The sequence below is a fragment of the Balearica regulorum genome, chromosome 16, assembly GCF_011004875.1.
Source record: "Balearica regulorum gibbericeps isolate bBalReg1 chromosome 16, bBalReg1.pri, whole genome shotgun sequence".
Lineage (NCBI taxonomy): Eukaryota > Metazoa > Chordata > Aves > Gruiformes > Gruidae > Balearica > Balearica regulorum.
The window spans coordinates 14,777,885-14,803,504 of NC_046199.1; the positions used below are offsets into that span (position 1 = coordinate 14,777,885).

The 25,620-nt window shown below is 43.3% G+C and overlaps 2 protein-coding genes across 9 annotated transcripts in view; both read left to right on the plus strand.

Moving 5' to 3' along the window:
* The window catches only part of LOC104639300 (disheveled-associated activator of morphogenesis 2), a 107,349-nt gene extending 94,082 nt beyond the window's left edge, over positions 1–13,267 (plus strand). For 4 of the 8 annotated variants that reach the window (XR_012837981.1, XR_012837982.1, XR_012837980.1 and 1 more), the window contains 3 exons: positions 3,561–3,689; positions 10,007–10,173; positions 12,401–13,267. Coding sequence is in view for 4 of the 8 variants with exons in the window: in XM_075768314.1 (XP_075624429.1) it covers positions 3,561–3,689; positions 5,075–5,125 (180 nt within the window). In the remaining 4 variants the exon portion in view is untranslated. Of the gene's footprint in view, positions 1–3,560; positions 4,189–5,074; positions 6,080–10,006; positions 10,174–12,400 lie in introns of those variants that run through there. The other 4 variants (XM_075768315.1, XM_075768318.1, XM_075768316.1 and 1 more) reach the window with 2 other exon arrangements.
* A 41-nt stretch (positions 13,268–13,308) lies between these two features.
* CBLN4 (cerebellin 4 precursor) lies at positions 13,309–24,958 on the plus strand. Its single transcript, XM_075768319.1, has 3 exons — positions 13,309–19,919; positions 21,681–21,797; positions 24,612–24,958. Exons 1-3 carry the CDS (start codon positions 19,644–19,646, stop codon positions 24,807–24,809), a joined length of 591 nt encoding a protein of 196 aa, XP_075624434.1. The 5' UTR covers positions 13,309–19,643; the 3' UTR covers positions 24,810–24,958.
* The last annotated feature ends 662 nt before the right edge of the window (positions 24,959–25,620 follow it).

Here is a 25,620-nt window from a genome sequence, read left to right on the forward strand (position 1 = left end):
TGCAATGAAAATAAATCTACATTTCTTTAGAAAAAAATAGGGAGAGGGGAGAAAGAAGTGCAAAAAGTTCCCATACTTCCACTTGCTTTATAGTTATACTGTCCACAGAAACTGAAAAAATAAAAAATCACATCTAGCAGTGGCGGAATGTTTTGAATGAAAATCTGGCTTTTATTTTTCTTGAGGTCTTACAGCCCAATTTTTAGAGGGTTCGTGGCCCAAATATCAAAAAGAAAAGTAGATGTTCAGCAACTTTATAAATTCAATGAGTTTAACTGTTGAATGTTTTCAACATGTTGCAGAAACCATGTTACAGAAACCGGCACTTTTTCTGGTTCGTCCCAGCAATCGTGTCTCTGGCTGGTGGGCAGCTGCAAATCTTCTGTTACTTGGGCTGAGGGTTTTTTCCTAGTGAGAAGCTTATAGTCCAGGGCATTGATTTAGCTACTGTTATTCGAGTGAAAGAGACACCAAGATAGAGATGTTAGTAGTAGCACAGATCTAAAAGGGAGCAGAGCAGAAAGGAAGCTCCATGAGCAGAAGATTTCTGATAAAGAAACTGTCTGTTCTGGTTTGTTCCCATTATATTCACCCATGCTTGCACTGGAGAAGCACCTAATTTTCTCAATCATTTTTTCCGCTGAACAGAACCAACCCATCTATGTCCAATACACTAGAAAATGTTTTTTGGGTCAGAGGGTCATACCAGAAGGAATGATAAAAGCTCCATGCTGCAATTTTTAACAACATTGCATGTAGATTTCACATTTACTACAGTGTTCTTGGAGCGTGATAGGAATTCAGGAGGCCTCTGCTGTGGTAGCAGTATTCTCTGGCAGAACCGTCACCCTAGGAGGTTGTAAGGAAAGGGACAGATTTGCTGAAATGCACTGCTAATCTCCGAAACTGGAATAACTTCCTGGTCCTGGGATTAGGACACAGCTTTAAGTGGTGGTGGGGTTTTTTCCTTTTTTTTTTTTTTTTTTTTTTTTTTTCTAATGAAGGGGAGGTAGATAAGCCTAATGATAAGCAAATGTTACACAGAAGATGCAGCCAGGAAGACGTTGAGGACCTATCTGAACAGACATTGAAGATAAGCAAGATATTTTACTAAAAATACCATTGTACCAATGTGCAAGCGTTTCTTTGTGTCTCTTGCAGCCTTTCACAACTGGGAAAAATGATTCAGTGTAGGGTAACAAGCCAAATTTGTATGGTGGCAAAAGAACTAGGCAAAGAACTCAGCCCCAAGCCTACAAAAAGGGTAGAAGGACTGGGATAAAGCAAGAAGATAAAGAAGGTGGGAAAATAGTGTAAATGAGAGAATTAACAATGGAGTTACATGAGTGGAAATGGTTGAAAAGTATTCACCAAATTCCAAAAGTGGGGACACTTTTGCTGTAAAACCTTTGGCGGACACTTCTTGCGTGAGGTACGGAAGAATTTGACCCATTTTAGGTTAAAGTCATCTTCCAAAGGAGTATGTGTCATGGGGTCGGTCCTGCTTGCAGAGCTGGGTCATGCCCAGCGGGTGCTGGATGTGCCCTCCTGCACGTGCACGCTGTCGCACTCCTCCTGCACGGACATCGTTTCCCTCCAGCTGTGTACGTTCAGCCAGGAGGCATTGCACGTATGCATCTGCAGCGCAGCAGCACGTGGGAGGCTCTTTGCTTTCCTTTCTTGTGTTGGAAACTCTCATCTGAGACTCTTATTTGCATCTGAAGAGGATTTCATTGTCCGTGCAGCTAGAAGTTTCCTCAAGTTTTAACGCAGCTGCTTTTTGTGGTGTGTGTCCCCCCGCCTTCTCCCTTATTCTCTAAAGTTAGGCATTTGATATATTTCTCTCACTTAGAACGTTTTTTTTTCTTCTTCTCCTGAATAGTGTTATTGCTAGGCAGATCTTTTTGCATATTTATAAAGCAGCAAAGATATAAAGCAAATATAAAATAGGATGGGTGATCAAAGACCAGGCTATCATCTCAACAGCACCAGGAAGGAATAGTCCAGCTTACCTGGGGGAATATCTGATCTGGAAACATGTTGTAGGTAGCCATGGAAATCATGTTGCACATAAAACAAAAATCCACAGGCCTACTTTTATGATTTTATATTCTGCTTATAAAATCAATAATGACCTTGGCATGTGACACTTCTATGAAATGAACAATAAATTGGGGATAACTGCCTGTGGTATAGCTGTGGGTTATCAACTTCTCACAGATGGTCATTAGCTCCAGGAAATGCCTCTCTCATTACTGTTAAACTGATGGCACACCATGGGTGAGTGGCGAGGCATGCCAAAGATCAAGGGCTCCGAGCACCCAGGAGGTGCAATTAGGAGCACAACAGGCAAAACTATTAATCAGGTGTCACTGGGTAATGTTAAAGTTTTTGCGACTGGATTATACGTGAGTGGTTTCTTTTACTGTGTTTCTGCTTTCCAGGCAGAGGGTTTGCTCCTAAGGACAAACGTGTTAGGTGACGTCCAGGTGAACATGTTTAGATGACAGAGACCTGCCCAAACCTTTCCGTGTATTTCAGTTGCAATCTGAAATTCTGAACTACAACCGCATTGCTGCTCAGCCTTGGGAGAGCCCTACCCCCCAATTACAGAGCAGCTCTCGATTACAGCCAAGATGAGAACTTGCAGCAACACAAGATGCCTTTTTAAACTTTTTGATGAAGCCTTTGGAGCATGTTCTCTGTTCTGCTCAGTCAGAAAGCCGATGCAGGCAGGGTTATGTTCTTTAACTCATTGATCCCATTAAGGAGAAGTCTTTGAAAGTGATGACAAACCTCTTGAATTAAACCTTAGCAACAGATTTAATATCAAAAATCCTTTCCTATCCTAGAACTGGAGAACATATGTGGAAGTGATTTTAGTTAATGCAGGAATCGCTCTGCTAGTACTGAACTTTGTAGTATGACTGCCTTTCACCTCTGGTTTTATAGCAGAGCAGACATGATGCCAATATTGTTCACATCTTTTTCAAAAACTTTCCATCTGTTCAGCTTTTTCAGGTGAAGGAAAGAAGAGAACAGGGAAAGGTGGCTCTTTGATCAATTACTTTTTCTCCCAAAAATGTGTGCTTCCCTATGAATATTTTTATTTGTTTGCAATGCAAAATGCCAGAAAAGGAAAATGTTTTGGCTTGAACGTGCTGCTACCTTGCCCACCATGGAACGTAAACCTTTTCCCTCATGTCCACATTTTCTTTTATGAATGGGTTCATCTAACAAACTGCAGAGCCAGGAACCTTCATGATTTACTGATTTTTCTCCTCTTCAGCTGGAGATCAATAGTCCAGGCAGAGAGACCAGGTTAGTGAGGGAATTCAGTGACAGCGCCCAGGGCCGCTTTTACTTGGGATGTTTTGGATCTCAGCTGCCTGGAGATTTTAGCCAGCTCTAAAGTTTTCTAATTATTATTATTATTATTATTACATTTATTAAAGGTATTTAACTTTTCTCTTGCTCTTCTAAATTCATTAAGATCCTGGGCATGGTTTAGGTTATTCTGATATACTAATGTTAAATATTCTTCTCTTTCAAATTGACAGGTAAAATTTGGGGAGCCGCAAGACCTGGACTCTCAGGAGCTCTTTGGATGGATATCTTCATTCATTAGTGAGTTTAGGAAGGTCTGTGCTGAAGTCATGCCACAAGGACAAGACAAATCTTATAAAGAGGTGAGGGAAAGAAAAGTCTAGGAAACAATGTTTAAGTTAATTGGTTTCAAAGTTTCTCTACTAATAACTAGCACATAGACAGTATATAGTCGGAACAGAAGTATACCTTGATTGCGAGAGATATTCAATTTATAATCTGTAATTTGTAAGTGGTATTTGTCCTGTAGGATCACAGATCACTTATGAGCCTCTCCCTCATTTTTTATGGATGTAAGTGCTTTTGTACTTTAAGATCCCTGTATATTTAGAAAGGACACACTTTTGACTTTTTATAATTTCTCTTTTTACTGTTTTCCTTTGATACCCGGAGTTTTAACTGTTACTTTCAATGAATACGTGCCTGTATGGTGATCTAATTTTTAATTATTTTTGCTGTAGTTTTCTAAATAATATTTTACAAGTTTTATAATGAAACGGGGAGATGTTACCTACAGAGGAAAATATTTAGCAAAAATTCTTGTTTGTCTTTCTTCTATTAAAGCATTACAGCCTTAGAATGTAATGGAGAAAGTGTCTGGCTCGGTGCTTTCTGGTTTTCTTTTTTTCTTTGTTTTTTTTTCTTCCCCCAAAGTAATACAATAAAACAGTGCTTTTAATGGCTAATGTCATGTATTCAGGTGAATTACTATAGAATTCAATAAGTATTTACATTGGCAGGAAGAGAAAAATATCAGAGAAGCAAAATAAAAATGTGTCATGAGGCATCTTAGTAATGGATATTGGAGGTAATTATCCATGGTTTTCAAAAGAGAAAATACTTCCGTTGCATTTGTTGGCTTTTACATATTTTTAATTAAAATAATTATCTGGAGCTCAAATATACGAGAAGAAAAGGAGGCCTATAAATGCAAAGACAAAATGGATGTGTTTAACATTGAAAGCAGAAAGTAGTTCTAAAAGGTCATTGATAAAGTTTGGCATTTTCTCTACCAGTTTTGCAAACAGTGTTGTTTGAGAAAAAAGTGTATTACCTGACTGATTTCGGTCTGCCTGCCCAGGTCCACAGTGTTTGGGCTTTGACAGAAATGCTCGACACTCTCCCTGACTTCACTGCTAACGGGAGTTAGGGACGAGCCCTCCGAAAGGCACTTACATCTAAAAATTCCGTGATCCCAACCCTCTCTCCTCTGGCATATAACATTTCTCTATAGCCAGCGTTTCATTTGCTGTTCCAGATGTGACCACTGCCGAACATCTGGGTATTTAGAGAAAGGGCCAGTAAAGAGCCTGGGCACCTACCAGTGCGGTGCTGCAGTACGTAGATTTTGAGTGCAGATCATGTCAGACAGCAAAGGACAATCACCAGGAATCCAGAGACACTTGGACACTGTCTGGAAAGCGGAGATAAAAGAAGCCCAAGATTTTTTTTCTTCTCTTGGCCTCAGTACTTTGAAGAGCATCGCAGGCTGCAGTTCCTGGGAGCTTACAGCTTCTGATGTGCCACGACGGGCAGCACACCCCTATGTGAAAAGGCAGACAAGCGTTCCGGCAGCCGATGGGCCCGTCACCAAAGGCAAGAGCTTCGTTTCACATCAACCTCGATAAATCTGCTGAGGGAAGGGCGTGCAGCTGAAGCCCTGCCCCCTCACGGGTGCTCCTGTCGGGATGCCGAATCTGGTCCCGAGGGCAGCTGACCACGGCTGCTGGTTCAAAGAAGTGAGCAGGGATCATAAGCGCTCTCTCAAAATGATAGTTCCCACCTCAATTTTAAGGAGTCACCGAGGAAGTGGAATCCCGCCCTGAAGGATTCAAAGCCTTATAATCCTCCTCTGAAGGGGTGCTCCGGCCAAAAGCTGTGCTGAGCGGGCAGCGCGTCGTTCCTCACCCGTGAGCGAGAGCTCCAGGGAAACGTCTTCAACGGGGGGCAGCTGGCGTTAGGCAAGTGCGCTGATGAGCAAAGCAGCAACCGCTCCTCCGGCCCTGCGAGGAGCCGCCCTGGCACCAGCTCTGAACGCCAACGGGGCTCGCTGCCCAACTGCTCCGCCGTCAACCCATCCCTCGTCTTAGAGGATGTCTAGAAAGGTCTTTGAGGAAGAGGCTGAACCGACTGTATTTAGCATGCGTAATATCACCTTCCAGGCACCTAGCTATCACGTGCAGGAGCTGTCTCGCGGGAGGTGGAGGATGCCTGAACTGGAGCTCTGCATTGCAGCAGCAGCGAAGCACCCGGTGGGTCCCCTCGGCTTCGTACCGCCAGCGCTGCTGCCAGCCGTAAGCTCTTGCACATCTGCACTAACAGAGAGCAGCATTTTGGCTTCTCAACAGTCTTGTCAGGACTATGCTTCCGGTTAAGAACACGCAGTTGTGTTTCTCAGAGGCAAAAGGAATAAAATAAATAAAAAAAAAAAAATAGCAAAATTAGTACCCCAATACTTATTTTACAGAAAATTATTTACCGAAGCAAATAAAGGGGTTTAATTTTATGGAAAACATATTGGGTGTATTTGCTTCAAGTCAGCATCAGTGACATCTGGTTGACACCGAAGTCAGTGGCATCTATCTACGTATCAGGAGCTACAGCTTACATGACTCATTTCTCATGGGAAGAGGAAAATTAAATTCCTTTTTAATTTCTTGCATCTCTATACCACAATGCCCTATACACGCGTGCATGTGCGCTGTAAACAACCCTCGGAGTTTTTGATGTGTGTCGTTACTGCTCCAAAATCTGAACCATCTTCATTTATATGTGAATCATGTAAGATAATCCTGAGTACAAGTGCCATTTCCATGGTATCAAGATCCCTGCATCCCTGAACAGCATTCGTGATGGTCATGATAAGTTTCATGTTTTTCTACCATTACCTTAGCTCAGGAGTCCTGGGAAGTCTCTTTTAACGGAATAGTTTTTCTTTTTTTTTTTTTTTTTTTCATGACTCACTTTTTTCCCCCCTAGTCTTTTTTCTCTATTATTATATCTAACAGCTTGTACTTGTTTTATAGCTCAGCTGGCATGGCCTCTTCCAATTAAAAATATATTCTACACAGTAGTCGATATCTGTGTCTTTGTGTGAATATCCTGGAGCATTAATTTAAAAAATTAATGTCCAAATACCTTCTTGGCAAGAAGTTCTAGCCCCTTCAGAGAGCGCGAAGCTTTCCTACGGAGCGGGAGCTTACTGAGGAGACACGTTTCAATTTTCTCAAACAAGCTATTTTGTCAGTGCCTGTGAGTTTCAGAGACCTCCTGCTTTACATGTAAAAATAAATAAATAGACCTTGTTCCCTACCTCATTCTTTTTCCCCCAAGTGTTATTTTGTATAAGACTGGGTTTTTCAAGTCTCTTCGAGTCAACTGTATTACTAAGTTTTAGTGGTATAAAGAATAATAGTTGCTACGCCTCAACATTTATTTGGAATTATATAGACAAGCTCTAAGTCTCCATGTGGATAATGTCTGCGGAATCTTTTCTTAGCAGCTGACAGTTTTATCCTGAAAACCTGCAGGATAAACCTGCAAACCTGACATAAAAGCCAAAGCGCCGGGTGAGCCTTCTGCTTGTGGAAACTGATACAACTGGGAGCACTCCGACACGTAGCAACCTGCAAGAACTGTAGTATTTTTACATCTGGGTTATTTGTTTCCCTACAAAACCCACAAAGCTGATATTTGGCATATTAGGAAATACGAAAGCTTAACGATGACATTATATATAAGTAGTTCTGCTCAGTAAAATCAGTCCCAATACTCAGCTGTGTGCAGTAAGGCAGCGGGTCAAATGCTGTTCTGCTTTTTTCACGACAGCTCAGCTGTGTCAGAACTGCTTGCTCCAGACGGAAATAGAGATCTCTTTTGAAAGTTTCTTTCCTTAAAATGCACACTACTGGTAGTACGTGCAGCAAGAAAAGGAAAGATCATTTCTGGATGTCATGTTAAACGTTAGTTGACTCCAGCAAAGATGTGATGGGAGAAGCCCCGTGCTGCGGGATTGCAGCGCCCCGCAGAAATCTCTGACTTCGCCCGCCTGCCCAGTGTCTCTGCGGATTCAAATCTGCCCCGAGAAACGCTGTACGAAGTGGAGCTCGTATAGGCACGGGTCATGGAACCGACCTGAGCTCCCAGCGAGGCCGGTGTTACAGGTGTGCCAGCACTCACAAGGGCTTTCTAAGAATTCACGGATTGAAATACAAATTTCTTCCCCCAGAGGCAGAAATTTCCCAGAGTTTCCTCAAACCAAAAATGTAAAGAGCTGAGACTATCCAACACTAGACTCAGTGGAAAAAAGTTTAACTTCCATAAATGGACAATTATATCCTGGGACAGTGGCTGAACTCCGCTTTCCAGTTTTCCTTTTTTTTTTTTTCCTTTCCTATTTGAACTGCCAGACGACCAGGCAGAGCGTGCCTGCTAATTTGTATAAATGAACAGTAAAGCAAGAATAAAAACTGTGGTCACTTGGAAAGTGTTCTATGCATAAAAGCTTTGAAGTCACTTATGTATGCTGGTCTTCTAGTTTGAATTAATACCTTTCACATACATACACCAATTGTAGGAGAAGAAAAAAAATTGTGTTAGACAAAGTGAATAAAAACATGGGGTCTCTAAAAGGGAACCTGTTGGGCACTCACTGTACAACAGCTAAAGCCTGAAAGTATTCTTAGAAAATACTCACTCCTGTGCTTAAGAAGTTGCTGCTAATGGCGACTCAGAAGAACCACAAACAAATTTCAAGCTGCTCGCCTTAAAGAAGAATATATTAAAAAATTCAAACTGAGGGGCTGCTTTGACGAAGTGCTGAGGTGCTCTGACTCAAACAGGGACTCAAAAGGCTCTTGGTGAGATCCTTCCCTGCATCGCTCACTGAAGTCTTGCTGTGGATATTCATAAAACCAAGTTTTCATTCCCTGATTTGAAAGGCATTTTCAGACCGCCAAAATGCTCAATTATTAAGTTTTTCTCACCAAACTGAATGCAAATACTCATTTCACTGTTGCTGCTCACTACCCAAGTAGAGTGTACCAAAAGTCGATCCATCTACTTTATTCCCAGAGCCCCGAAGAAAGGGAGAGCCTTTTAATGAAAACTCTAACTCAGACTCATGCAGGTATGAATACTTCGTGCAAATGAGATTTTATTTAGCATTAACTCGAGCATTTCACACCACAGCATATTACTGCAGCTCATGTGATGCGTCTAAGAAGCAGACTGTGCTTTCTTGGGTATCATTGAAACGATTGCAGGGGTTGCTAAATGTGCTTAAGCCTTACACTTGCCGCCTGCTTACCCAGGGATGAATTTTGCCCGTTGAGAATAGTTTAGTCAAGGACAGTCCGCAGTAATTAAACAACAGAAAACTACAAAGTGGGTAAATGTTGCTTGAAGCTCATTTTATAACGACGACATTTGAAACAAAAGGTTTCAGATGCAGATATAAGTCTCTGGATGCAATTTAAAAATGCTGCAATGTGTTTTGAAACATAAATAACTGACACTCGTTTGCTTGCACAAGGATAAGTAACTGGTGATGTATGCTATGGTGATGTCATTCGGTCGTGAGCATTGAACTAAAAAAAGAAAATAACCCCAAAGGTTATTGTTTATAAAGATCAAGTACTGATGAGCGTATTTATACCAAAACTCTTCTTCTAGCTCCTAGAAATTTTCCTGAACAAGCTCTATAGGGCTTGGCCTGAAATGATGTAATTATAAATAGAAATTTGCTCGACTCAATTTCAAAACAGGAACTTTTCTCAGCCGGTTAATAATTCTCTGATAATATCCTAAGTTGCTGTCGTTACTGCTTAAATTGAAGTTTGTTATTTGGAAGCCTGCCATTTAAAACAATCTGATGTCTCACTTTGTTGTCGGGAGTTAAGCTGATTAGGAAAATTAACACCCACCAAAATCCTTTTGATTATGGATTTACTGAACTTGCCCTGCGAAAGGACAGCCCGGCGGCGATGGCTCTGCTCTCCAAGCTAAAGTACATTCTGGCTGCATTTGACGGAAGAGCCGTGCGGAGCCAGGCCGCAGCGTGCCGAGCTGACGGGCGCTCCTCAGGCTCCCGCAACTTCTCGTTTAGAGGCGCTGATTGTACCGCATCCGTGCAGGTGTGCTCTGCAAAACAGACGTTTCAGGGAAAGAAATTGAGAAAACAGTTGTGATTCATTTCAATCACTCCCACCTCTTCCCCTCGCCGCTGTGCAAAAACCGTCCAGTGATATTGAGCCGCACGTAGAATAATGACTGTCCTGAGACTGGGACAGTCACCTGGGAGGAGGAAACCTAAGTGCCAGTCACTGCTTCAAGAAATCTTTCTATATTTTTATATTGAAAAGCCGTTGGTTAAAATAACATTTCTATACCATTGGTATAGAGGCCAGAGCTCCCACCTTCCTCTCTTCATGATGAGGCTGTGGGCTATCGACGGAGGAGCTAGGCACCCCCAGAGCCTGATTTCTGTGAACGCGGTGACTACATTTGGATTTTGGATCCAGTTCTGGGGACCGAATGCACAGAAGTTATGCAGAGCCTGTGCTTGAGGTGTGTCAATCCTTTCCATCAATTTGTCTCTCCCTTTCTGCAGGCAGGAAGGCTGTTCTGACACCCTCCTCAAAGGGCTGGAATACATGCAAAAAATAGCTTCTGTGTTAAAGCTTTTTTATCCGAATCCTTTGAGGCTCAGAGAACTGCTTATTAGCATTCATCTTGATGAACTCATCCCATAGAAAAACTGTGAGCAGCCATAGAGAAAGCTCAACGCAATGCAGTCAGTGAAATTTTGTTACTTTCTGAGAAAGTGCCAATGCTTCGAGCTGAAAACCCCGTAGATTGGGATTGGCGTTACGCTGGGGAGCAGGACACTGCTTGTTAAGAAAAGACTTTTGGAACGGGAGTCTCAGAGAAGGACACCCTTGTCAAGTACTTCGACCTCAGAGTGGTTACTGAATACTATCAGCTCCTCAGAGGTACTTACTGGTTGGACATTTGTTTCATTTGCTTTCTGGTTTGCCCAGTATTTATTTTACATATTTCGGTAGCTTCATTGGTGAGAGGGGAAAAAAAAAAAAGAGTTTTAGCAGAATCACAGAGTGGTGGAGGCTGGAAGGCACCTCTGGAGGTCATTTAGTCCACAGCAGGGTGCCCAAGACCGTGTCTGCTCTGGTTTTGATCCATCTCTGATGATGGAGAAGATGAAGATTTCACAATTTGTTGGCAAGTTTAGCGTTTCTGGAAGTTATTAGTTATTTCTGGACCAACCAAAACTCAGAACGTGAGCTCAGAAGCCTCATTTCCTTAAGACAGTGGGTTATAAAAATGATAACAGACTGTCACTCAGGAAAGACACCTACCAGCCAAGGGAGGGAATTGGTGGGTTCGATGGACTTGATTCCGTAGCTGTGAAATATATGTATTGTTTTCTTCCTGGCATCATTTTAAAGCACTCACTACCACAAAGATAGAGAATAGATATTTATTGTTCTTGACAGGTTTGCTTGGACAGAATCAGAAAGGTCTGGTTAAAAATTACTCAGTGACGCATCCAGATAATTTTTCAAATTTAATGGAAAAATGCTTTTAAAAGACTTGATCTTTTTCCATCCCAGAGGTGGCTGCAGTTCATCTATGGGAAGTTCTAGATTACGCATAGTTAATTATACAAGGTTGGGGGTCCTCTGGGATGAATTTGCTTTCCTTAGCAAGCTTAGAGGGGATTTGAAGGAGGATTGCCAACCCAGCTCTTGCAGTGCCGTGTGTTTCCCTTGCACTGGCTGATCATCCTCAATGCTATTGTCTTGTCCGGCCCTCGACAGTAAATGCATGGCTTCCAGGATGCTTTCTGTGGGTATGGTTTGTGAAGTATCACGCACGCTTACAAATAATAGTGGAAAGTGTTATTCATGGGCAATGATGAGAATTTACCTTTTGGATTAATGGCAAGCCTTGCAGGACAGATAGGGAATGTGTTTTAGCTTTCGTGCTGCTGGCACAATTTTCAGATTAAGAAAAAATGGAAGGATGGAAGATGGAAAAATTAATTTAATGCTTCTGTACTGCAGTAGTGATGTACGCACAGCACAGAGGAACACTGCAAATGTGGTGTCAAGCTTTACAGAGGGTTGAGAATGCTGAAAAATCAGGATGTATCTAACATGACCTTAATATTTCATTAAAACTTCAGGGTTTGGAGATTTTTTGTCATTATCCATATATGATACTTCAACAGGCATATTTGGAGGAGCCTAGTACCAACACCTGGGGAATGACTGCTTATGTATGGCTCACTCTTGCAAAAACAACCAAAACAAAAAATAACAAAGCAAAACCATTGTAATCCCCACTGTTTTTCTTGCCACATAATTTCTGTGACAACAGCAGTTTTAAACATTTATAGGGACGCACAACAGAAAGCTCAAATGTGAACTCATTTAAACTATGTTTTAAATACCTGACCAAGGAGAAAAATGCTTTTCTTTTAGGATTCCATTTTAGAGAGATGCAGGAGAAGCACTAGTTAGGCTTGCTGGAGGCAAGTAAAGCTTGGAAGAAAGTCTTACATTATTTTGCTTTGATTAGAAATCATCACAATATTTAACCAGATTAATCAATTCTTACCTGCTACAGAGGTTAGGCTACTCATGCTTTATGTTTATCTCTAAATATGTTGCTAACGTATAGTTGAAAATTATTACACCAGCTAATGATGTCAGAGATAAATTAAAAAAAAAACCCAAACCAAGCATCTTTTCTTCTAAAATTGTCTATTCAGCTTTACTTCCAGACTGCTTTAGGTAATGGTACAAATACAAGAGAAAGTGAAATCTGCTCCTGAATCCTCAAGCAGGCAACCAAGAGACACAGGTACAGTAAAAGACTTAGTATCCAGCTGCCTGAATAGTTGGGTAAGTTACACGGTGTTATTTCCTTGAAATACTGAGAGACTCATTTACTAATTTTCTAACCCACTACCAATTGTGAACTGCAAATATTAGGACTGAATAGACACTTGATGTTAAATATGTTGTAGATTTAAGTTACATAAATTACATGCACTCCCTAAGTTAGCCCCACATTTTGAAGAAGAAAACGTACATTGAGATTATAATATTTGCTATCCAAATAATCTAGTAAGCAAAATATTAAAGGGAAAAAATGGCACATTGGTTTTAAAAGATGTGTGCTTTTGGGAAAACAGCAGAAACAAGGTTTGAGATACTGTGCTCTGCCTCTGAAGGACTGAAGTAAAATTCAGACACTTTGAGGTTCTTTTGCACATTTGCCGTCACAAATAATTTCTGGAAAGGTCAAATTTTAGACAAAATTTCTAGAAGATTTGGGGTCAAATTTTCTCCTCTCTACTATCACAAACTTTCTCTCTCCTATCCCTAAACTACCACAACAAAACAAACGTCAAGATTTTTCTTTGGAAGTTGGTTCTTCAGAACTTACCCATCATAAAAAGTCTGTGGACAAACCCAACCCCTCTACTTTTCTCAAAGAAGGGATTCATTTGGCCAAAGACTATTTCTTTCATTGAAGTGGAAAGTACACTTTTGGGGGTTGATCCCCAAATAGTTTTGTTCCTTTAAACCTTTTCCTTGGTTAATTAATTTTAAAGAAATCATTTATTCACTCAGTTTTGCTCATTTAGGCCTCTCCGTATGGAGCTCTCCCGTGGCTGTTGCACTACTGGGTCATCCCAACTTGCCTCGACACCAGCCCCTGCTGCAAAAGGTTAAAAAACCTGTTGTAGGAGGGGAGAATAGTTGTTGGAAGCCATATACTGGGGAGAAGAAGTAAAAAAATATGCGCTGGCACGTTTCTGTCCCAGTTGCTAATGTGTTTCTAGAGATTTGGAGGGCTGTGCCCATTTCAGAGATTTGCTCTTATGATAGTTGTTCTAAACTTCGAGGAGAGAACCCAGCTTCCTGAAGGTACCACACTGATTTTTACGTTTCCCAGTAGTGTGTGGATGTAGCAGGACCATCTGACATCACCCATGCTGCAAGGAGGCTGGAAACTAGTCTGAGCAGCAAACAGATGCGATGAAAGCTGGTAAGTTAAAACCAAAACCTACAATATATACAAAATCATGGGTTTTTTTTTTTTTTCTGTTAAAGTTGGCACATCTCAACAGATGGCACTAAAAATCTGACTGCGAAGCCATTCCCTGTGGCTTCCTCCCTGAATATCATCACAAGCCTTCCACTCAACCCACTCCCTTTAAATATCAAACAAGCAATACAACCAATGGACAGTCTCTTAATTCATTCTCTTAGACACTTCTTTTAACTCAAATTATTCCCTCAGCAACGCTATTTTTAGTTTTTCATTGGCCCTTGCTATGAAAACCACTCAGTGAGAAATTTATCTGGGACAAATTCTCCTGAGGGGAGGTAATCTGTGTACCTCGACTGATGTCAAAGGAGATGCACTAAATCACACTACTTCAGGATCTAATTTTTCTGTGGTTTCCTTGACACTAAATTAGTAAATTATATTCAACAGTTTAAGCTAAATTGACTGCCAGCAGATTGCTGAAGCCTTTGCAAACTCCATCCTGAGTTCACTGTTACCATCTTGCTCAGTGCAATGGGCTCTGAAACTCAGAGCAAGTAACAAACCATATTCCTTCCCCTTCCCTCCTGCTAAAAGGGAAAGATTTTCCTGCTAGGCTATTTTTCTGGTTTTCTGACCGTATCATCTGATTTTATTCCATTTGGGCAAAAATCACACTTCTTGCCTCATTAAAATGCAATTGAAAAATCTAAGATCGTTGCATAGGTCAGCGCAGTGCTTCGCAAAATTATTTATTTCATAAAATTGCACAAATGTATCAGGTAAATTAGTTGAAAACACAAAAAATAAAGGATTTTTTTTTTCTAGACAGGAACTGAAATGTAATAGTAAAACAAGAATTAAATTTTACTTTATAACAAGTTATATAGCTGCAGGTGCTTCCTATAAAGGCAGCTGATGTATTTAAGTTGATTTTACGGTCATAGTCCACCAAAGCTCTGTTTTTACAAGAGGGATAAACATGTAAATTAGGAGGAGATTTACTGGAAATATTTTGAATAAAAATAAACACAAGAAATATTAAACTATTTGTGGATAGCCCAGTCAACATTAATGATGAAATTTACTGGCCTATTCATGTTGCAAACAATTGACTCCTACCTGGGATCTATGAAGGAGTAAAAAGAAGCTACAGGGTCAACTTTTGCTCTCAGTTTTACACTGATGTAAATCCAGACTAAGTCTATTGGACTCGGTGTAACAGCGTAAGTGTGGAATATTTCCCGACATCCATCAGCGAGTAACTGCAGGAAGATGCTGCTGTAAGGAGTGGCAGAATCCGGCCGCGAGCATTTCAAACCCCGATTTGCACTTCGTGCTCGGGCCTGGAGTGTGCTCAGGTTTGCAGTACCGGCCAAACAGAAGGTTTGGCTGCGTAAGAAATGCTGGATAAAGACCTCGAATGCCAATGCTGTCAGCATATCTGAACGGTTTTACCTTTACACACATGCAGACATCCTGCTGACTTCATTTTCTTAATCACCTCTAAAATTCCCACACAATTTTAAAATTCTGTTTCCTAAGGTGGGCAACAAAGCACACATTTATTATAGCGGAGTATCAGGGAAATTAAAGAAGCCCAACAAATAGAAGTAGACAATTGTTTTTCATTGGTTTCTCTGTTCTGCTGCTGCAGAAAATTCAAAAAAAATACTTGAAGATGGAATGGAATGAAGAGACGTCCATTAAAAATAGGCAAACGTGCAGAAAAAGCTTACTTTAAAAGCCAAGCAAGGTTGGCTTTTAGATTAAAATAAAGCAAGGAAAATCTAGGCTTGATTCTGCATCTGTCTGAATTACATAGCAAAAACTTTTGTTCATTTTAGTCATTCCAGCCATATGTTTATGTGTGGCTGAAGATTTTATTATATTCCTGTAGGATCTCTTTGCATTTCATGCCTAAGTAAATGAAGTGAAATGTACTTTATAAAATATTTACGGAATCTTCTTAAGAACCATTAAGCTCATTAGCCAGGTGAATTCGTTTTGGATTCGGCCAACAAACTGTGTAACTAGCTGCGAGCCACAGGGCCAGCTGTCTAGAAGACAAGTCGGTCTGTACGGGAGCCAAGAGCCAGATGGAGACGACGGCCAGCTCAGGAAATACAATATTTAGCCTGCAAGAATGTCAAAAGGCGATAAAAAGCCGGACCACCGAGCTCCGTAAACACAGGTTTGAACCGCCCTCGGTACTCTGCCTTTGAACGCAGCCTCCCGCCCCCCTCGCCCCCCGCACCGTTCCACCTCCCGCGTCCTCGTTAGGGCGAGCTCAGCGAAGAGCAGCACCGGAGCTGGGGGTTCATCCTGGGAGGGTGCTGGCGGGTGCTCAGCCTGCTCGCTACAAAACCCCGTTACGCATCCAGCAAACGGAAAGCTCGGCTTGACAGAAGGGAAATATAATTAGGATAAAGGAAAAAAAGAAAAGGAGAGGAAGGAGGGCTGCTGTCACCCAGGGGTTAGGAGGATTCGTAAGGCCTCCAGACACAAGCAAGAAGCTCCAAAGCAGGAGAGGAAGTCTGAGGCAGATTACTGCTCCCCTTTGTGAGGCAAATGACTAATTATACAAAGCAAGATGTTTTTTTTCCAAAGAGATTTGAAAAGTATCATGCAATATTGATACAAAAATTGTATTTAATGCAAGTTTACAAGCCAAGAGGTAAATGAAAATGTAAATGTAAACATGGTGTTTTCTCCTTATTCTCCCTGCGACTCCTCCCTTTGTCAGAAAGATGCCTAGCACACCTGCAGAAGGTCCCTGTGAAAGGGCAAAATACTTCCAACTGGAGACAGTTTTAGGCTTCCACGGCATGCATCCAGAAAGGGAAAGAATCTGTGAGCTTAATCTGACTGAATTTCCATTCCTGAGCATTGTCGCTATTTATTTACTCATTTTTCTTTCAAAGGAAAAAAAAAAAAAAAAAAGGAATCCCTGTTAGAGGGAGCTGGATCAATACGAAGAAATTCTTTGTCGGATAAAATAAGAACGACGATTAACCTTGCTGCTTATGAATTAAATGCAAACTTCACTTTTCAACTCATCTTTCCTCCAGCATCCCCAAGGTATTCAAGTCAGAGAAGTGGAACAGGAAAATGGTGTTGCCAGGCCAGACTTGGCAAGTGCCTGCTCCTGCAGACAAGGAAATAGGAAAGCCAGCTTTTGAAACCCCTGATTCCGCTTATACCTTGTCTGGCTGACCAGTTTGGTTTCTGGTATTACTTTCCTTTTTTTCAGTTTCTTCATCTGAGTTTTGCCTATTTTCTTCTTTTTCCACTTTTTCCCCTCTATAGAGACAGCTGATGTCATCGTCCACAACAAAATGAAATTAAAACAGCCTGTCTGAAATGATTGTAAAATTTTTAATCTGAGAAATGATTGATCTTTCAAAATTGTCAGCAGTTTCAAATTTCAATCTAGATTTCTGTGCACGTTATAAATATATTTGTTGTCATTTGTGCAGTGTTAAAAGGCTACTCAGCAGCAAGACGTACAGAAGAGTTTTTAAGCACGAGAAGTTGAAATAATGTGGAATTATTTATACATTTGTATTTATTTACATAATATTGTGGCAGAAAATCTGTTCCTGTTTTCATACAGCTCTGTTTCGCAAGAGTCCTCCAGACAGGTGTTCCTATGTGTTGGCATAAATCTTATACTCTACAGATCCAATTCCTACAAAAGGGACAAAGTTGTGCTGCAAGTATTTGTGTTATTTTGTGTTTCCTTTCCTTGTCTACAGCAAGTGGTACTTCTCAGCCTGACTCTTCTATCCCTCTTTGTTGGTGTCATTGAATAAGAGGATACCGACGCATTCCTAGAAAACAGTAAAATTTCTTTTTTACCTCTTGTCTGACCAAAGAGATTCCTTAAAATTTGAGTCTGGCTTTCTGAATTTTAGAGAGTATTGTATTTGTTGCTAGCTAAGAGGACTTCTGGCTGTTTTATGGCTTCTGAAAGGCTTTGCTGAGTTCTGCAGACTTTGTGCTTCACCCCCAGTTCTCCACACCAGCTAAAAACCAGTCCCAGCTCACATTTGCCTGCAGAAAGCCTTAATGTTCAGCAGAGAGTGGGGCTCGGTGCTTTTTATTCCTCCTCTTAGTTTCCTGTTGCTTCTTTAATTTCTTTTGTCTGTTAGTGTCCAGATTTACGGCCAGCACGGAGCTGAGGTGCTGTGTGAGCTGTCTGCATCCCAAGCCTCGTCCTCTACAGAACGGGAGGCAGCAAGATGTGCCGGCATCCGCAGCTCCAAACAGATCAGCACCTTTCCCAGCTGGGTTTGAAAGGCAGAAAAGCTGCACCCAGACAGAGATGCCTCTGGGCAAGAGGAGAATGAAGGCTGCTGGTGGTAAATGGTTGACGTGGGACATATTTATTGCAAAGCTATTATAGGCACAAAAATTCGTTGTATTGAAAGGTATTTACCTAAAAATCATATGCTCAATTTCTTACAAACTGTTGGCACTTTGCTGTTGTTTTGGATGGCAATCTGTTTGGCCAGTTCTGCTTCTGGGAGCACTGTCTCCTTTCTACCAGTCCCTGAAGAGGGTTTAGGTTTCACCATGAGACTGTTTCAGTGGGACCAGGTGATGCAGGAAAGATCTTCTCTAGAAGCCAGCAGCAGCACCAAACCAGTCACGTTTTTCATAATCTTGAAATACGTGGGAGCACTAACCGAAGGTACCTGCTTAGTCTTCCAACCCTTTCAGCACACATCAGAAAAAGAAACTAATACTGGACAGAGGCGTCTAACCAAAACACTACCAGAAGCCGCCATTTGGCAGCACCATGAGGTGGTACCTGGCAACTTCAACCTCAAAGAGCAATCAGGGAAGTCCTACCAGTGATCCAATGTCTGAGTGATGGCTTTGAGGAGTGCTGCTGCCCTCCTCGCTGTGTAACGGGGGCTCAACGGCAGCGTGCACAGGGTCGGGGCGTCATGCCCAAACGCAAGCCGCAAATGCGCGCGCAGGTCTGTGCCCTGGGAGATTCCTCCAGGTTTAGGTGCTGCCTGTCAACCAGGCTGCAGTTCTTTCCCCCTCCTCCTTTTGAAAACAGGGGACGCTGCAATGTTTTGTTCCTTTCCCTTTGGCTTCGTAGCTGCTTAAAAAGTTGCCTGGGAAGACAAGCGTGTGCGTCTGCGTAGGGGCAATTCCAAGAGAAGGGTCGCTAGTAACGAACCGTCGCATCTGCCCAGCTAGGTGAGAACTGGGCAGGTTTGTTATGACATAACTCTTTGGGGGGGGTCGTGGCAGAGAGAGGGGGGAAGAGAGGGAGAAGTGGAGTCTGCAGCACCCCGGCAGTGATATCAGACACAGGATCTGGCAGCTGTGGGGTAAGCTACCACCTCTCCACTCCGCCACTCAGAGCATCCTGGATCTCCAGCTCGAAGGGGAGAGGGAGCCAGCAGCGGCAATCATGGCAACGTCAAATGGTTTTATTTCTTCATGACCTCTCTCTTCTCCTCTCTCACATCAATAATTCACCTGAGGGCTTTTTTTTTCCCACCCAGCCCCCTCCTTCTCACTCTCTTTTTTGATGTGGAGAGAGGGGAGAAAAGGGGGCACCGGAAAGTGTTTATTTCGTTCGGCAGCTTTTTGTGGCGTGTTTTAAAGAGCTGGTGAAAGGACTCGGGGAAAGAAAGAAAGAAGGAAAAAAAAAAAAAAAAGCACAAAGTGGTGGCGGGAGGGAGGAGGAGAAGAGAAGAACGAGAGAAAAAAAGAGGCAGAGGGAAGAAGCCGGAGGAAAGAAGACTTTCAGCGCGGCGTTGCCGGGCGGTGCGGCCGTGTGTGTGTGCGTGTGTGCGTGTGTGTGTGCGTGTGTGTGTGTGTGCGGGGAGCGGCTGCCGCTGCTGCCGGCGGTGCCTCCCGCTGGTGCGCGGCGCGGTGGCCGGAGCGGGGGCGCGGAGCGGCGGCGCGGGCGGCCGCGGGTGCCGACCATGGGCTGGCGGCTGCTGCCCGCCGTGCTGCTGGCCCTGGCGCTGGGCGGCCCCGCGGCGCGGGCGCAGAACGACACGGAGCCCATCGTCCTGGAGGGCAAGTGCCTGGTGGTCTGCGACTCCAACCCGGCCACCGACGCCAAGGGCTCGTCCTCCTCCCCGCTGGGCATCTCCGTGCGGGCGGCCAACTCCAAGGTCGCCTTCTCGGCCGTGAGGAGCACCAACCACGAGCCCTCCGAGATGAGCAACAAGACGCGCATCATCTACTTCGACCAGGTAAGCGGCGGGGCCCGGGGGGCGGGGGGGGGGGATCCCCGCGGGGCCGGGGTGCCCGTGCCCCCCCCCCCCCCCCCCCGCCGGGACGCGGCCGGGCGCGATCAACAGGTGCCGCCGCTCCCCCCCCACCCCCGCTTCGCCCATTTCCTTAATTCCGGCAAAAAGTTGGGGTGCAAGGGGCGGCTGCCTGCGGGGAGCCCCCGCACCCCACAGCCGGAAAAGCGGAGGGGCCGGGCAGGTCGCAGCTGGAGCCTCGGGGGGAGCCGGGACAGCCGCCCCCGCGGAGGACATCTCACGCCCCGCAGTAGTTTCCCACTTGCCCCCCCCCGGGATGTGGCCGACGGCGGGGGAGGGCGGAGCGGAGCGGGGCGCGGAGCGGAGCGGCCGCCGTCGGGGCCGCGGGGCCGGGCGGTGCCGCACAGCTCCCGGGGGGCCGCCAGCTCCGGTCCCGCCAAGCTCCGCGGTGGATGGGGCCAAGGAAGTTTTGAGGGCGAAGCGGAGCCCAGCGGCGCTGCGCGGGTCCCCAAGCGGGCTCTGCGGGTCCCCAAGCGGGCTCTGCGGGTCCCCAAGCGGGCTCTGCGGGTCGGCGGCTGCGGGCACCGGGAGAGGTGGGGGCAGCGGCCGGGGCCGTGCGAGCATCCGAGAGGCAGCCCCTGGCTGAGCACCGGGCCCCGGGAGGCTGCGGATGGGGCTTTCCCGGGTGCAAGCAGGCTGCGTAGGTTTTAGACGGCTTGTGCAGTCTTTGAGAGGGGAAAGAAGAAGGAATTTTAAGGAAAAATCCTTTAACTTTTCTATAACAATCACAGGTTCGTAGTACAGCCCCTCTCGCCTCAGCCACTAACATTAACATACAGATGCCAGCACACATTTCATACAGCAGCTCCTGTCCTAGGGCAAGTCCGAGGTAATTGAGACTGATGGTTGTTTTTCTTCGTATACCATGTCGTAATGAGCAGTAAATCGTGACAGCTGAAGCCAGATGTGTCAGGTAGCGTAATGCTAGCGATGTAAGTGACCCTAACTTCCTGGCTTTCTAGGGCTGTGTCTGGCATGAAGGAGCCTGAAAATATCAATTAAAAAGAAAGCATAACTAAGTGGAAAGAAAGGAAAAATGTAGTCATTAGAGAAGATACTTAGCATATGGACGATGCGCTCTTTTCATATGTTCCCCTTTGGTACTTGTCTCTGTTTAATCAAACTCAAATTATTATTAGTGCTTACAAAACCATATAAAGCAGCGAAGGCTCACAGCCAGTTTTTGCTCAGATATGCCAGGTATTTCAGTAACTCTGCCTATAAACTGGTGAATGAATTATACCATTCACGTACATCCTTCCTCTCTCAGCTTGAGACTGGCAGGAACATGGTGTTGACTTGGCCATTGCTTTTTAGCCAAAACCAGTATGCCGTTCCCTGAGTTAGTGTTTTGATTTCATTTTTGGGGAATGATGAACAAAAAATGCCTTTTCTTAATCTCCGCTAAACATGTATAGAAGAAAGGTCTTGAAGGTACGATGTAGTAGCAAAGTAAGAAATATTTTCCACCTTAGTTTATTTATAGTAAAGTTGTACTATAAACATACCTAAATATCCATTTTTATGAATAATATTCCAACTTAATTGAGAGAACAATGAATAAACCAGCATAGATGTACATGAAAAAAATTCCATGGGTGAATGGTTTCTAAAGTTAATACTCTGTATTTTTTATTTAGCACTGAATACCTGTACTAATTCCCTTCCTATATTTTTTGTTTGTAGATCCTAGTAAATGTGGGCAATTTTTTCACGTTGGAGTCTGTCTTTGTAGCACCAAGAAAAGGAATTTACAGTTTCAGTTTTCACGTAATTAAAGTCTATCAGAGTCAAACAATTCAGGTACGTTGATCAAGTATGACTATAAACTCTTTTACATAAATTGTTTATTTAGAATAGGATCATGACTGAACACAGGAGTATTTAAATAACTTTCCAGGAAAAATAGCTTAGTTTAAAGCAACCTGTGGTGAAGAGTTCCTAGCAGTGGAGTGAATATATTTAAACCGAACAGCTGTACCAAGGCAAGATCCTCACCTCAGAAAAATTGCCGTAGCTTCACTTCTGTACCATAGGAACTGAGTATCTGGGGTGGCATACAGCGTGAAATAGAACGGATCACCCAGGAGTAAAATAGAGCTCTCAATTTCACTTCATTGCATAGATACCATTGAAGAGTCATATTTTACTAGAGGTTAAACTCACCGGTTTGCACACAGGAGTTGTGGGGACACAAACCAGCTTTGGTTTTTTCTGTGACATTGTGTGACCTGGCTCAGCTCCTGATGCCGGGTGTCTGTCTGTGACACCAGTCTGCTGTGGAGCAAGGTTCGTTAAGGTGGGCTGCAAGTTCTGTAATGCACCGAAATGTTCTACCTCTACAGGGATGTCTGTCTTCTAGGGAACCTCTATAGCAGTTTAAACTTTTCTTCACCATGTAATACGTAAAATAGCTGTCATATATTAAAAGAAAACAAGGAGTGATTCTGCACTTTCTTCTGTAGCTTAATAGCAGCTGAACTACCTGATTAAGTACAAGTATGTACCGGCTTAGAGGAAAAGCCTCTGAGTTCCTGAACATCCCCTCGCTGAGCCAACAGTAAATTCCTTAAAGTACATTCCTTAATCTTCATGCCAGGTCATACGATTTCTGTGACACACATACTGGCTTTCTAGAACTGGAATAACATCGGTGGCTTCCCTCGTTCCCACCCACGAGACCACCAGATTCATTGAAGGATCTGATGCTTTTCCCCTGATCTGTGGTTTTCGGCGTACAAGGCTGAGATGAAACTGGTTTCTGCAGAGGAGCGATCAGCCATTTCTCTGTGGCAGCTCTGCCTTTGGGTTGCCGGTAAAGCTCCTGGGAAAAGTGTAAATGGTAGAGGTGGCAGAGGAGGCTGCTGCGAGACACAGCCCCATCCCGGGTGAAATTCCCCTTCAGGTTACAACAGGAAACCATGGTTCCATTCCGGTCAACGACGAAAGTCTTAGATGAAATATTGACCTCATGAAAATCTCTCTAATGAGCTTATAAGCTATTTCATAGGCTCCAACTTTGTTCCTTTCACTCTCTTAAATGCTGAAGGTTGAAATGGCCTAGAATAACTGTATGTCAGCCAGCTTCATTGGGTTTAAAATACGTATTGCCAGGAAAGATGTCAAGGCTCGGATTGTGGAAGTCCAGTGCCGACGTTGGTGTCTCACACACCAGGGATTCAAACCTGGGAGCTTGAGGCTCGTAACAGGGAATGTTACAACCTGCCACATGACCTGAAATCTTTCACAGATCAAGAGTTTCTAAAGTGATGGATGGGTTTTATTGGCTCCATTTTGACATGGTTAACGTGAGACCATCTGGTGCAAACCTGTGATGTGTCTTCTGCTGTGATTAAAATAGCTGCAGGATGATCTGCAGGGAAACCTGACCTAGAGAGATGGTACAGAAGGAGTGAGAGAAACCAAAACCAAGCAATGAGTAAACTCTTGATGCCTTTTTTTTGCATGTGTGGTAACTAGGGAGGAGGACTGAAAGCCATTGCAGTGGAGCAAACCAGCTTGAGCCTCAGCCACATGCAGCCTTAAACACCACTAAATCACCTGAAGGCTTCCTGCATAAGTGATATTACTATGCCCCTGGAACATCTGTTAGTGCCATTAAATATCATTAAACTGAAATTGGTTCCCTGGGGACATCTGATTAAGTGGATTTCCCAGATAGGCGAATCCCAAATCAGGGCCAGATTCTGCTGCCCCGACTTAATCTGAGCACTAATTTATTCCATGGCGGCTCCCATTAAAATTGATGGGAGCGTATGCAAGGGCTAGCATACTCGATATGAATAAGCATTTCATAATTCACCCCTCTGTGACTGCATTATAGCTGCTTAGAAAGAAGAAGCAGAAGAAAGCTAATAGTTTGCCATTGGGGAAATGAAAAATGCCGGGATCTGTCCGTTCCCCCAGCCCCTGCCCATCTTTATTTACGGCATCTGTGTGATGTTGCTTTCAGAGCAGAGGCTGTGCTGACTTTCAGAAGTGTTTTATAGAAAAATGGATTCAGTACCAAAACACAGCGCAGTGGTTCATAAAGCTAAAGGTCTGTTCTAGACTTTAAAACTAAGCTGCCGTCAGTAATGGAAGGGACATGTATTTTGCTCGCAGTGAAGTGTAAGCTCCCAGCTTTGACATCTCATTAGGTGCCTACATCGCATCTCTGGGTGCCTAAGTTTCTTGAAAATACCTTCTTTGCTAGAGCATCTCTAAATCACCCGTGAAGTAGGCAAAGTGAAGCAAAACTGGGGTAACAGCTCCACAGCCCAGTGAGCGTGGACAGGGCTGTCGACAATTAACGTGCGCAAACAACAGATGGAAGCGATGCTGTGTGACCTTCCGCGCCGTCCGTGCAGGACCGCGGCTCGCGGTGGGCAGCGTCCCAGCGACTTCACGCACCTGCAGGTCAGGCCCATGAAACACAAATGTGCTTCTACACTCCAAAAAATGCAATTTTTTTTTTTTTTTTTTTAGTTTAAACCAAACAAACAAAGAAAAAGATGGGAACCTTGGCAGACCTCTTACACCGCAGTTAATATTCAGTCATAGTTCTTGATGTTTTTTTCTGTTAATTAGGGCTTTTCAGTGGTTTTTCTCTTATAGGTTAATTTGATGCTAAATGGAAAGCCAGTCATTTCCGCTTTTGCTGGGGACAAGGACGTCACACGTGAAGCTGCCACTAATGGAGTCCTGCTCTATTTAGACAAGGAGGATAAGGTTTACCTGAAATTGGAGAAAGGTAATCTGGTCGGTGGATGGCAGTATTCGACGTTTTCTGGCTTTCTGGTCTTTCCCCTGTAAAGTCAATTTTCCTGTGACATTCATCCAGGTGTGGACTCATCATTGCCTCTGTTACATGAAGATCATTTTATCATCATGGGATTGATGTTTCTTTATTCGTTTTTCATGGGTGAATATGGATTCTCTTTATGGATTTTGGCCCCATCTGAACTACTCAGAAGTTTCACAGAATTCTGTGTGTTTAAATACAATATATTTGGATTGAGACTAAAGCAGACAATAAATATCTATGCTTAATGTTACGGTCTAAAGCTGCCTGCAAGATTTATTCAGATTTCATTTACTGGACTTACTGGATTCATGGGAGAAGTGGATTTTCTTTAATTATGAAAAGACTGGCAACTGGGTCTATAATTTAGGAGTGTTTGAGTTCAGACTTCAATCAAGAGTTAGTGTGTTGCTGCCAAAGAACTGTATATTGATATATTGGTCATACATGTTTTTGTCATTGGACTTAAGTGACATGATCTATTCCATTGTCTTGAGAAAGGTAATTATTATTGATAAGTGGTTGACTTTAATTCTCCTCTGCGTGTAGTGTGTTGGATGGTTCACCCACATATTTATGCTCTGTCACCAGTCGCAATCAAGTCTAGCTTACATAAAGCTAAGCGGTTCTGGTTGTATTTTAGTTGGATATGTAAGGTATTCCTCTTTTCCACGTGCTGTTTTCTAAAAAGAAGAGCAGATTATAACCATTAAGAAAAATACTCTTACCAGGGTTAAAGGTGATCATTCAGGCACAACTTTGCAAAACAGCTTTGCCCTGCAGGAAGTCTCACACTTGTTCTTCAGTTTTAATTAATGTGAT

Bases quoted from the DNA above. Each gene is read 5' to 3' on its own strand.
- CBLN4 (XM_075768319.1), top strand. From the start codon at position 19,644: ATGGGCTGGCGGCTGCTGCCCGCCGTGCTGCTGGCCCTGGCGCTGGGC. The intron at 19,920-21,680 runs GTAAGCGGCGGG...TTTTGTTTGTAG, and splicing joins GCATCATCTACTTCGACCAG to ATCCTAGTAAATGTGGGCAA. The intron at 21,798-24,611 runs GTACGTTGATCA...TTTCTCTTATAG, and splicing joins ATCAGAGTCAAACAATTCAG to GTTAATTTGATGCTAAATGG.